At 42.7% G+C, this 12,987-nt stretch overlaps 1 protein-coding gene across 1 annotated transcript in view; it reads right to left on the bottom strand.

Moving 5' to 3' along the window:
• LOC126471212 (succinyl-CoA:3-ketoacid coenzyme A transferase 1, mitochondrial) overlaps window positions 1-12,987 on the bottom strand; it is a 102,781-nt gene that overhangs the window by 63,814 nt on the left and 25,980 nt on the right. The window contains exon 2 of the mRNA XM_050099328.1: window positions 1,310-1,418. Within this exon, the coding sequence (XP_049955285.1) occupies window positions 1,310-1,418 (109 nt within the window). The remainder of the gene's footprint in view (window positions 1-1,309; window positions 1,419-12,987) is intronic.

Here is a 12,987-nt window from a genome sequence, read left to right on the forward strand (position 1 = left end):
TTTTCACTTATTTATGTTGTAATAGTTTTTAATGATTTTTTAAATCTAAAAACGATTTTTTTGCACTCTGACCCTCTTGTTTAGAAGTTTTTCACAATATCTCACTGCTACCAGTTTCACTATTAACATTAATGCATGCATGTAAAGGATAGACCAGTCTGACCTTGGCAGCCAGACACAGAGGTCATGTGTGTGTGAGCTGCATTTTTGTGAGTGTGTATGTACATGTTGTCTAATTTGTAACGAGGCCTTTTTACTGAAAGCTTAATTGTTTAACAGTCTTTTCGATGTGCCTATCTGTGACCCAACATCTCCGCTACATGGTGAGTAGTAACCTATCCTTTTCATAAAACTGTCATTACTCCAGTCCAAATTTTCCACTTTTTGATTAATACATGTTTCATACTGCAGATGGTATAACTCAACCAAGTGAATCACACACTGTGTTTCACACTGGCTACAGACTTACAGAAGCAAGAATAGAATTTCCACTGCCTTGGGGCAATTCTATTTGATACCTTCAGTCACACACAACAGAGTTCCTGAATGAATAATGAATATGTGACCTTACAGTGTCAAGAGCGAAGAGAGTGAACCATTGAATGTGAGTTAAATCATCTCTCCATTACAGATGTGGAACACTGTAATTGTGTAAATAAAAGTTTTCAGTAACAAGTGCAACAATTCACGTTTCATGGCAACAGAATTTTTATGTTCCCATTATCTGCTTCAGTGCACCTGGTACAGTTTTTAGTATTCATTCATAGCAATGCAGGAGTTGTCATGTAGCTGTGGCAAGACACAAAAATTATCAAAACAAGTAAGCACTGAATGTGGCGAGCTATCTAAGAGTTCTTTTACATCATAAAATCACCAAGTCAAATTGGTGGCATTACAGTTATTTGATTCCGTAGGAGTAAACCCAATGCTCAAATCATTTATGCACCAGGAGTAATCCTACTTAAACAAATAATTTTAAGTAATGCCATGGAGTCGACCTTTGCATACCAACCTGGTCAATGTGACTGATACATTAAAACAAATCTTGCACAGTAAAAATCTTCAATGTTACGCGGTAACTTCGTGACTCAGCAAGTAAGTGTCGGACTAAAAATCTATAGGTAGGATTTTAACTATCACATCAATTAAGTTACATATGACAGTGTTTTGTATACATGAAAAGTCAACCCACAATATGGTTCACTTTGCTAAGCTGCAGGTCCCCTTAAAACTGGCTGGGTGAGCCAGTGCTCAGATTGAAAAAGAGAGAGAGAGAGAGAGAGAGAGTACATATATATTAATACATTACCTCCAACTAAAATTTTAGCTCCATCTGGAATGTCCTTCACAGCTTCTCCAGCACTAGCATATATTTTATTTGACCCAGATGCTTTAGCAGACAGTGAACGAGATAATAGCTGCAACAGAATAAATTGTACATTTCATATAGTTACCTCTAGTTCTCTCTTGGAAATTTATATAATAAAACAGCATAATGTTATGCTATTTAATTTCCTTAACAAATTCTATTCACTGATTGTGAATCACAAATAGACAATTTCTTCAAAAGATTTAGATTTTTCAACCACACTTCACTATTTTTCATACATAAATTGGAGAGTACAAATGATGTTCTAAGTGCACATTGCACAAGTAATTCTCTCTAAAGTGCACGATTAAGTTAGCACACACACAAATACAAGATTTAACACTCAAACAACTGAAAATCTACTAGTTATATACAGTGAGTAATCAGCAACAATAAAGTAAATACATTACAACTGTCAATGAGTATTTCACATAATGCAAATTGTCTTCAGAGCAGATTCTGAAAGCAATGTTTGGCTATCTCTAAATATTTAGCACCTCACTGAAGTGTGCTGCTCTGAATGCTTTAGAACACAGCTTCATTAACAGTTAAGTCGCACAAAGAGTCATACAGCAGGTGAACAATGACTGTATTGATCGTACAATGACACATTTTGGAATTATTTCCATCTTTAGAGTCCCAAGTGCAAAGGCAGCACAAGAGTAAGAGAGTTACCAGACGTGTTTGTACCACGAGATCAATTTGTCCTACCTTCATTATTTCATTAACAGTTGTAAGAGCAACACTGACAATCTACAGACTAATCCATTCATTCCTGGAATCTGTTCCTATATACAAATATTGCCAGTTCAGTGTACTGTGTCTAGGTCACTTTTTGCTCAGTACCCTTCTGTGTATCTTTCTGTTCTATTCACAGCCTGACCCCTGCAGCTGGAGGTTGCAGAGCCTCATCTGCATGTTACGTACATCAACAGGACGAATTTTCATCTGATGCTTGATGTGCCAAAAATGACACAGTATTTGAATACCATTTAACTTTAGACTATGTAAACTGATTAGTTCAACATCATTACACCTTATCACTCTATGAGACCCTTGGAACATACAATTAGGTAACCAAACAACAAACCCACCAATCAACTCTACTTGGCACATGGTCTTTGACTGCAACCACTTGCATGATTGTAGTTATGTAGAGAAGTGTGGAATGGCTTATATCATTTACAAAATAAGCATTCCATCTTTTTCTCTTTTCTCTCTTTCTGTGGATGACACAGTTGTCTAACAGAGGGGCTTTCAAGAGTCTTCAAACTGCATCACCTGAAGGCAGAACCACAAGGAATTTATTGTACAAAAAGTCTTGTGACTATGTGGGTCCTGAACCCACCTTTTACTTTGTCTTTCAGCTGAGGATTGACTCAGGTACTTATCAGTTCCCTTGGCCTGTTCACAAATCTTCATATCTTTTGTGAGTGTGTTCACAAATCTTCATATCTTTTGTGAGTGAGTAAACTCCTGAAGAATTCTGTAAATAATCCTTAATTTTGTCACTTTGACCATTTGTTTATAGTTTATCTTTCTTTCAAATGGCAGTATCTTTGTACTTATTCCTTATTTTCTTTCTGCCTGATGCAATGGTTCTGTGAAGTGTGAGGGTCTCTCTCTGCTTTTTCCTCTGGTTCTGTTTGTAAGCTGAAGGGAGAGTGTAAGCTGAACGAATTCACGATGAGGAATTCCCTTTTCTGTAGCAGAATTTTGATTACAAATGCGAGCATGAAAACAAAAACAAGTAGTTTTTAAGCCTTTTTTACTTCAGAATATGCTAGCCAATTTTTTATCTTTACCTCCTGGATTTTCTTCTCCTCAGAAAATATTGGGCAGTCACAATAACAAGCAGCACAATTCTAAAAGAAATATTCACTTACGATGAGCAGAGGACCTCTCATGTGCAAATTTGCCTCATTTCATACAACTTGGTTGTCCCTTGAATATGACAATGACATGAGATGACCAATATCCCACATAGTGCCTAATGATAGTGGATTAACCACATATCTAAAAGTCACGAAATACTGACAAGCAGTGGCAGCTCTTGAGTATACATTCCGGGTGTTCACAAATTTTTAGGTTCAGTTAAATCTGAGAGAGTGAAATTAATAGCCTCTGCTATAACAGTCATGCTTATCAACAAGTTCATACAACCAAAGCCACTGCCAATAATAATACCAACAGTAATAATAATAATAATAATAATAATAATAATAATAATAATAATACACATAACTTATCTGACAAAAGAAAGAAATATTTTTGTGGAATTTCATTGTTTTGTACATAATTAAGTACAGTTTAGGATAATAACAAAATAATGTTTAAGCTTTTGCAACTCTCCATTTTGCATATTTGCGCAAGTGGAAGTTATCATGCTTTTCCATTTTTTCGGACAAATGTACAAGGTCCCTAACAGATGTATTAGTCCATGAATTTGCTTCCCGGCTGAAAGTCATATATTCTTACACTGCACCCACACAACAACTTGTGCTATCTGTACACTTCCTTGCTAAATGTTTGCTCATAGTCACGCTTATTTGATTTCGTCACTCTCTCCATCAAAGAATCTGTTCTCTGAGGCCCTAGTTCCTTTGTGGCTAACTTTTAAGGTAATTTAAGTTTCTGTTCCCAAAATGAGATTTTCACTCTGCAGTGGACTGTGTGCTGATATGAAACTTCCTGGCAGATTAAGACTGTGTGCCAGATCAAGACTTGAACTCAGGATCTTTGCCTTTCATGTGCAAATGCCCTATCAGCTGAGCAAGACTCACGACCTGTACTCAAAGCTTTAATTTTCTGTTAACATTTAAAATAGATTCAACATAGTTCATATTTACATTGCACACAAAAGCCGATTCCCGCACAGTACACAAACAAACTCCTAACACAAATGTGCCGTTTATGGAAATAATTAAACTCAAGTAGTAATGTCTACCGACATGGTCACTTGAATACAAATGAGACGCTGAGATCTGAAAGGGCCTACAGCATACTACCATCCATCCCATGTTTAAGTGAATATCAGAGAAACAAATGATACAGCTTTTCGTCGATTTTCATATATACAGTGTGGGCCTACAGCACAGATAAACCTGACTCCTCATAAGCTCAACAGATTTTGGAAGCATGAATAAATACTACAATCTCACATTCAATCATTATGTGCTTCAGGCCCTTATGATTCTCAGAGCCTCAAATGCATTACTATATGATAAAATTTGTAACTTAATATACTAAAACTCATTCAGAAACCAACAAAATAGGTTTAGTGTCAGTACAACTTTAACATATACTGATGTCTGACCTAATTTTCCTACAGTAAATAGTGAGTGAATTAGCATATCTGAGTAGCATGCTATTATCTAGCAGGATTTATGCCAAGTGAACGGGGATAGAAGTCTGCTGCAGTGTACTTCCACCTGGTGGCACTGACAAACTTCTAGTCAAGTGTGAACCTCATCAAACGTGCACATTGATTATCGAATCCGTATGTATTTAGCCCATAAGACAATTACGTCACGCAAGTTATCCATGCACAAAAGCTCCTTAAAACGTGCACAATTGTAGGTGTGCTCGCGACCCTGATGTCAAGTTTCACAAAGTCCAGAGGAGCAGTAGTGCGCTAGATTTAAATGCCACATCTTTCAGATTGCACCATTTATGTTACGTTTAACAGAATTCAAAGAAAAATAACCAATAAATCTGCAAGGAGGAAAAGTTAGGGTGTTCATGTGCTCTTACACAGCAGCCATCACTGCTGACAAGCATTCAGATCAGGAACCCCAGGTTCACTATACCAAATCACTAGCTCCTGCTGAATGGGCTCCATGGGCTGCTAACCATTTAGCACCACTCAGGAAGCTTAGGAAGCTTGTGAAGCTTAGGTATGCTTTCAACAATGCAAGCATTAGCCCCACATGCAGAGTCTCTACTATAAGGTGAAGTATAATAGTTGCGAACTTTGCTTGTGGAACAGATATCTTTTTGATTAAAGTATTCAGAAATTGTGGCATGTTAATTTCTTGCTGCTGTAATTCTGTAACATTTCACCTTCATTACACAAAATATTTTTTTTTTTTGGTGGAGGTGGGGGGGGGGGGGGGGGGGGTATTGTAGTAGCACAGTGGTGAAGTAAGGGAGGTGCACCCAAGCTGGTGGTCACTCTGGGCTGCTTCCCAGACGATTGCAACATTTACTTGCAATCAGGCATCCCCTGGGCAATGGTGGAATTAGCAACTGATCCTTTCTGTACAAAAGCACCTTTTGAAATTAAAGAAAATCTTCCACCTAAACATAAGCCCTTGTCAGGGCCAATGACAACAATAATTTTTGAAACAGAAGGTTTATCTCCAACTAAAGCAAATTTGCTGATGCAGCTTTCTATCGATCACAAATGTGATGTCTTGTGTGTCCAAGAAACCCACAGAGACAGCTATCAACCTTGTCGTATGATCCTGGGATCTAAGATCTTTATATGTCAATGTTCCTGCTAATCAAATAGATGGTACTGTGCTTAAGAATGATAAACCAGACGGCCGCATTCATAAGTTTTCAACTAAAATATGCAGATCTTTCTCAAGCACTAACTCAAGACAAACCAGAGAGGGAAATATCAGGTGCTAAAGCTGGTGAAGATGCTGGCTTAGATGATAGAAGGGTCAAGTAAAACATTTTGGTCCAAAAAATTTACAACTGGATCTTACATTTCTTCAATAACTGTCTCAGTAAATGCAGATCCCAGAGAGTTAGAGACCTGTTTCTTTTTTATGTCATCTCTACAAGATCTTTCAATGAATGATCCATAACAGACTCTTAGAAGTGTGTGTGTGTGTGTGTGTGTGTGTGTGTGTGTGTGTGTGTGTGTGGTGGGGGTGCATGTTTGGATCTGATGGGCACCCAACGGTGACATCAGCGCTCTTAAACTTGTGAACACAAACGAATATGGAAATTAACTAAAAGTGCTGTACACACACGCACTCGACATGACTGCACAGTCACACTGTATCACATGCACTAAACCCAATTAGAAGGGAAGAGAGCTAATCAAGAAATTAAAACACAGAAGAACTAAAAGAAAAGCACAGAAAAATGAGACTGGCTGACCACTTACAAAAAACTAGGGTGAGACAGCTACCCTTTGAAAAATTAAGAACAGTTCCCTGAAATCTTGTTAAAAATATTAGCCAATTCACAAAATTTTAAAACCCTAACCACATTTGTTTGATCATTACATAAGATAGATGGCAAATATGCCGCCAAATTCGCTGCAGTCTGCTGGTCGGCAAATAAAATGCAACCCAATAAAATGTGGTGCACCATGATCTGCACGCCCCAAGCACCACACATTGGAGTGTCCTCTCGCTGGAGTAAGAATCCATGTGTCATAGGACTGTGGCCCACGTGAAGACGAATAAGAAGGACCTCGTCCCACCGACGTGGTTGGAAGGAAGTACTCCATGGCAGAGTTGTGAGCTTGACAACATGGAGCTTGTTATTGCTCACTCCCAGCCACTCGTCTTCCCATCGAACACATGACTTTGTACCTCAACAGCGAGGTGATAGCATGCACAAGGATAGCACACTGAAATACCAGAGGATCACAACACACCTCCTTGGCTGCTTGATCTGCCTTTTCATTTCTTGCAATTCCAACGTGCCCAGGTACCCAGCAGAAAGACACCACCTACCCCAGTTGTCGTAGTTGTAGGAGGGCATCCTGGATATTCTGGGTTACTGGATCAGCTGTGTATAAACGTTTGAGAGAGTAAAGGGCGCTCAGAGAATCTGAGCAGATGAGAAATCTAACACCGGGAGAACATCTCATCTGCTCCAGTGCTTGCAAGATCGCATATAATTCTGCGTCACAGACGGTAAATTCTGGAGGCAGTCTGACCTTGAGGACACGATCTGGGAAAATGACAGAGCAACCAACAGAGTCCCCCTGCTTAGACCCATCTGTAAAAACAACTACATGATTGTGGCACTCAGATAAAATATCAGAGAATATCACATTAAAAACAGAAACAGGAGTGTTATCTCTCCTGTACTGCACCAAATCTAAAATCACGCTGGGTCTCTCCAGTAACCAAGGTGGCAGACAGTTAAAATCCTGATTTGAGGTCGTACCGGCTCCACAATGACTCCAGCACATGCTGCATGCGGATCGCAAATGACACTGCGGCTCGTGGATGGTTGGAAAAAAGGCATTCCAGAGGTGGACGAGCAACAGTATGGTGTGCAGGTGAAGTTGGAGGTGCAAGGAACTTATACACTTGATGCACTACGAGGAGCTGGTGCCAGATGGTAAGTGGCAGTTCCCCTGCCTCAGCACAGATGCTAGGTATGGGACTTGTCCGATAAGCACCTGTGGCCAGCCAAATCCCCTCATGATGGACAGTGTCAATGATCCGCAAGTAAGATGGTTTCACTGACCCATACACCGTGCAACCATAGACCAGCCGCGAACACACAAAAGCCCGACAAAACTAAAGGAGACGCGCCCTATCCACTCCCCAAGACCTGTGGCTAAGGCACTTCATGATGATCAGTGCCTTCTGGGTTCTGACTTCCAAGTCTCCTAGGTATAGTAACCACGACAATTGGGAGTCAAAAATGAGGCCCAGAAACTGCACTGTCTCTAAATTGTAGGATGGTGTCCCCAATATTCAAGGTAGGCAAATTAAAAAGACGACGAGAATGATTAATGTGCGTGCGCACTCCTCTAACCTCCACACTGTGTGTTGGAACTGACGGCTCGCCATTGCAACACTGGAGGAGGAACAGAAAACAGCAAAACTGTCTACACATAAGAAGCACTGTACAGGACTCCTTATCGTAGATGTGATCCTGTTGATGGCTATGGCAAAGAGCGTAACACTTAAAACACTGCCCTGATGAACGCCTGCTCAAATCAACCAGACAGCGTGTTACCAACTCGGGTCCTAAAAAACGGCTGAGACAGGAAAGACCGTATGAAGATGGAGAAGTGGACATGAAAGCCCCATTGGTGCAGTTGCACTAGAATACAGTGTCTCCAAGTAGTATCGTATGACTTACCGATATCGAAGACTATATGCCTATACAGTGATGCTTACAGAGGAAAACCTGCTGAACAGTCACCTCTACAAGAGTCAGATTGTCGAAAGTGGGCCGAAATCGTGTGAGTACCCGTGTTGAGGATGCACAGCTCATGAGACGTCATGAGGCCCTCCAAAACCCAAACCAGAGAGCAAGTATTGGTCGAGCCCAACATGACATGATGGGCATTGAAGTCCTCCGGGAGGAGGAATAGTCATGGGAGTTGTGCGTTAAGATCCGTGAGAGCTTCAGAGTCTAGAGCATCTTGCAGAAGTACATACAGTGAGCAAACAGTGATCCTTCGACGCACATGAATTTGAATGGCAACTGCTTGCAGGTCAGCAGCCAAGGGGGGAGAGGAGGAGTGGTGTGCATTAGTGACAAACACTGCAATACCTCCCATTCCCCCAATAGGTAATACTTGTGGTATAGTGTATATCCCTGTAGCGCAGGGACATTTGTATCTTTAAAGGGAGTTTCTTGTAAACAAAAGCACAAGGAACACGCCTGTGCTAGGTGTTTCAGTTCCTCCACATGAGTCCTGAACCCATTCACGTTTCACGGTAGTATGGAAGCTATGTCATCGGTGTGGTTTAATTTACCCCTATCTTTGCAGTGGGGAAGAGAAGTACTTTGAGAGCAAGGGGGAGTGGAGGGGCTGCCTGGATCCAAGGCATCCTCCTCATAAGTCAGATGGGAAAGAATGACGCCTGATGGCACTCGGGACAGCTTTTGACCCAAACGTCGTGAGCCTTTCCCTGCACCCTGTCCCTTTGAGGATGAGGAGCAAAGGGGGCATTGAGAGGCACTCTGCTTTTCTTGCACCTTCTGGATGCTCGCTGAGGAACTGTTATCAGTCTTTCCTGGTGCAGCTGCCTGGATTGCTTTGTCCTTACTCTTTTTCCCTTGACATGTACATGTGCAAGTACAGGTGCTTGTGGTGGATACAGGCACACTAGGCATTGTCTGTGTTGAAGCGTCCGCCTTGGGAATAGGTGTCTGCACCATGGAAGAATATGAGATGGCAAAGATAAGGTCTTCCGTTGCCTTATATTCTTTTTCGGCTTTGGCATAGGGGATCCACTTGGTCATTTTTATCTCCTGTATTCTGCATTCTTCAGCAAAAACAGGGCAGTCTCAGTTCCAGACTGGGTGGTTCCCAGAGCACTTGATGCAGATATGACAAAGCAGTCTTTTCAGTTGCTCCATTATTTCTGTGCGTTCATTGCTCCACATCAACTATTCCCTGGGATGCGCATTCTTGAGTCAGTTCTTCTACGTCCATGTCCCTCATATCTGTGCATGTGACAACACCCTCACTGGAGTTGAGAGAGGTGTGCATCTCAACAATATCATAGTCACCCAGTTTCTGCAATTTCTTAAGAAGGTCTACCTGCTTTGACTTGTTAGTTTCGCCAGCAATGAGCCACTACAGAATCTTTTTATAGATTTTAATGTTCCAGCAAGACTTTCCAAGCCCTTATGGATATAAAAGGGAGACACTTTTTCAAATGTCCCCTCCTTCCCCTTTATCATCAGAAACACATTGTTGTTCATGACTCTGTGAGCCCTGTTACTGCAGTCCAAAGTATTCTTATTATCAAGAGGACTAGCCTCTCTCATTCTTTTGGATGAATGGGTGTGAAAACTCCCAGGCGGTACACCCTTCCCACTGGGAGGAGAAGATGATGATTTTGAGGGTTCCCTCTCAGTCCCATAAGCAGCTAGGGAAATAAAGGCCCACTCAGACAGGCCCGGCAGGTTCTCCAGAAGGTTCGCCGCTCTAAATTGGCACACAGCTTGTTGTCAGACTGCAAAGAACGTACCTGTGGAATATAATACACTGGACCATATTTAAGCTCTTATGGGGCGTGATGGCAACAGAAATATTGCCAAACTTGTCACAAGCGAGTAATGCCCGTGACTGGGCAGAGGGTACTGTTTTTATCAAAACTGACCTAGATCTCATTTTGGACAAGCCCTCCACCTACTCCAACTTGTCCTCCAAATGCTCCACAAAAAACTGAGGCTTCATGGACATGAAAGATTTCCCATCAACTCTTGTACATTCGAGGTACTGGGGTGAATAAACTTCACTGCCTTCCTTAGCCTGGCATTGCTCCCACGGTGTGGCCACGGAGGGGAACAATTCGGGGTCATATTTTTTAGCATTATAGCTACACTTTGCCCACTTAGAGACTGCTGGTGGCAGACCACCAGCAAGAGATGGTGCACTACGCTTCATGGCGTGTTATCCGCCCTGATGCCACGCACTCCGACCAGCGGCCCTCCCCACGGGCACCACCCAGCCGCAGCAAAGGCCACCTGGCAGGATGGCCATTGCCAGGAGTCCCGATGCCACAGGGGAATGGGCATCTAAACTCGGGCATACATAGGACGTTTATGGTGCAGCCATCAGCAGAGCGATCCCTGTGTGGTCAGGGGGCTACAACCAACAAGGTACATGGCGGCCCCACCACAACGGACTGGCTACCGTGCGGGATATGAGGTGCAAAGAAGAAGTGACACTGCATAGTGCATGGTGGAAAACGCACCCAGGAAGGTCTCCTCACCCAGGAGATGGAGAATGGGCAGGACTGCAATGCGACGATGAGAAAGTGGGCTACAGATATCAATGCACGATGGACATGATGCACCATGTAAGGTACCCTTACCCAACTGGCTCGCTCTTTGGGAAAATTTTGAAAAATTGAGGTCAAACCCTACAGGGGACCATCACACAAAGGCCAAAACATGTGACTCCTTGTAGTCGCCTCTTAGGATAGGCACGAATACTGCTGGCCTATTCTAACCCCCGGAACTGAAGGGGGATGATGCTAAGTGTGAAGGAGGGACAGGATGATCGGAAAATAATCAGTCACACAGGTCATCATGAACTTTCAAATGGGTGAAGGGGACAGGACCAGGGCTGCGTATGGAAAGTCCAATGGTCAAATACGATCCATATGCTACACTGAAGTGTATGGGGGGAGGGGGCGAGTACTAGCACTCACGAGAAAGTTCAAGCTCTGTGAGCAACATTTTGATAGCTTTACCATGGCCAATGGTCACAGTTCCACCCTATAAAAGGGTGTGGGCATTGAAGTCACCAAAAATGAGGAAGAGTGGGGGGACTCGTAAGAAACAGTGCAGACAATGCAGTCTGAGATACTTAACTAATGTGAGAGAGATGCACATACATACATACATACATACTTACTTACTTACTTACTTACTTACAGACAGTGAAGTTCAGAGACATCCTCACACAAACAGCCACAGCCTCTAAAATAGCACTGAGAGCATGTGTTCTGCTGTACACAGAGTCCAGAATGTACATGCTAACTCTGCCTGACACTATTTCATAGTCTGCTTCATTCTTAAAGTAGTTCTGATAACCACACTGGATAGGGGTTCCTAAGTGGTGAGAACCAAGTTTCCTGGAGGTCATTGCAGAAAGCAGGGGAAACACATTAGACATGAGGTAGCTCAAGCCAAGTGGTGGAAAAAACCACAACAGCTTTACTGGATATCACGCTATTGGTATCCTGTGCAGGAAGTGAAGAGACAAAGGAGGCAAGTCGTGCCCTAGGGTCACCTGCTGCCACTGGTAGCGAGGATACAACAATACATATTGGTTCTAAATCAGATCATGTGGTGGAATCCGGTGCCACAGGGGCCACCAGGACCTCCGTTTTGGGTACTGAGGTGGAACATGTGGGTTTCAGCGACATGGGACCACTGGAATCTCCAGTGTCTTGGAGGTCTTCTTTTGTTCCTCTTCTACTCGGATGACTGATGTCTGCGACAGCTTGTCTGCCCTACTTACAGGGACAGATGAGAAACTTTAAGCTCTACAACCAGCAACCTGTGGCTTCTTCAGCCACTGGCTGGTGTCCAGTCGTAGATCAGCAGAATCTTGGCACGAGTGCATCCCAAGGGACCCCAACCTGGTGGGAGACTGTGGAGTAGAGTGTTGTGGTTGGTTGGATTGGAGAAAGGGACCAAACTACACGGTCATCAGTCCCTCCGACCTTGGAATAACTAAAACCGATAAAACCTCACACTATAAGAGTGAATTACAATGGCCATAAAATTACAAATTATTAACAGAGATGGAAGGAAGTAGCCAAAAGAAGAGAGGAGGGAAAGAAAGTGACTAATGACAGGGGCATGAAGGAAGAAGCACAGGTAGACAAGATAGACATTAGAGATAAAACAGACCCCCATATAGAAAGGAGTGGGAAGGCAGAGGCCCAGTCGAAGCCAGTCCAGTCAGGGTGAAGGGGGGGGGAGCAAGACAGCCTGCCATCCCCTCCACCCACTGATAAGGTTGGAGGTCTCACTCTTAAATAAAGTACTAAAAACCCCGATCACAAAGAAATCGTAAAACTAGATCAGCCGCTGAGGCATTGTCATCTGACGCCAGGGGTATCGAGTCAGGAAAGCTAAAAGTCCGTCACAGAGCGGCTAAGTCAGGACAGTCCAGTAAGAGGTGAACCACAGTCAACATTGATCCACAACAACAG

This window comes from Schistocerca serialis, chromosome 3, assembly GCF_023864345.2.
Source record: "Schistocerca serialis cubense isolate TAMUIC-IGC-003099 chromosome 3, iqSchSeri2.2, whole genome shotgun sequence".
NCBI classification, from domain to species: Eukaryota; Metazoa; Arthropoda; class Insecta; order Orthoptera; family Acrididae; genus Schistocerca; species Schistocerca serialis.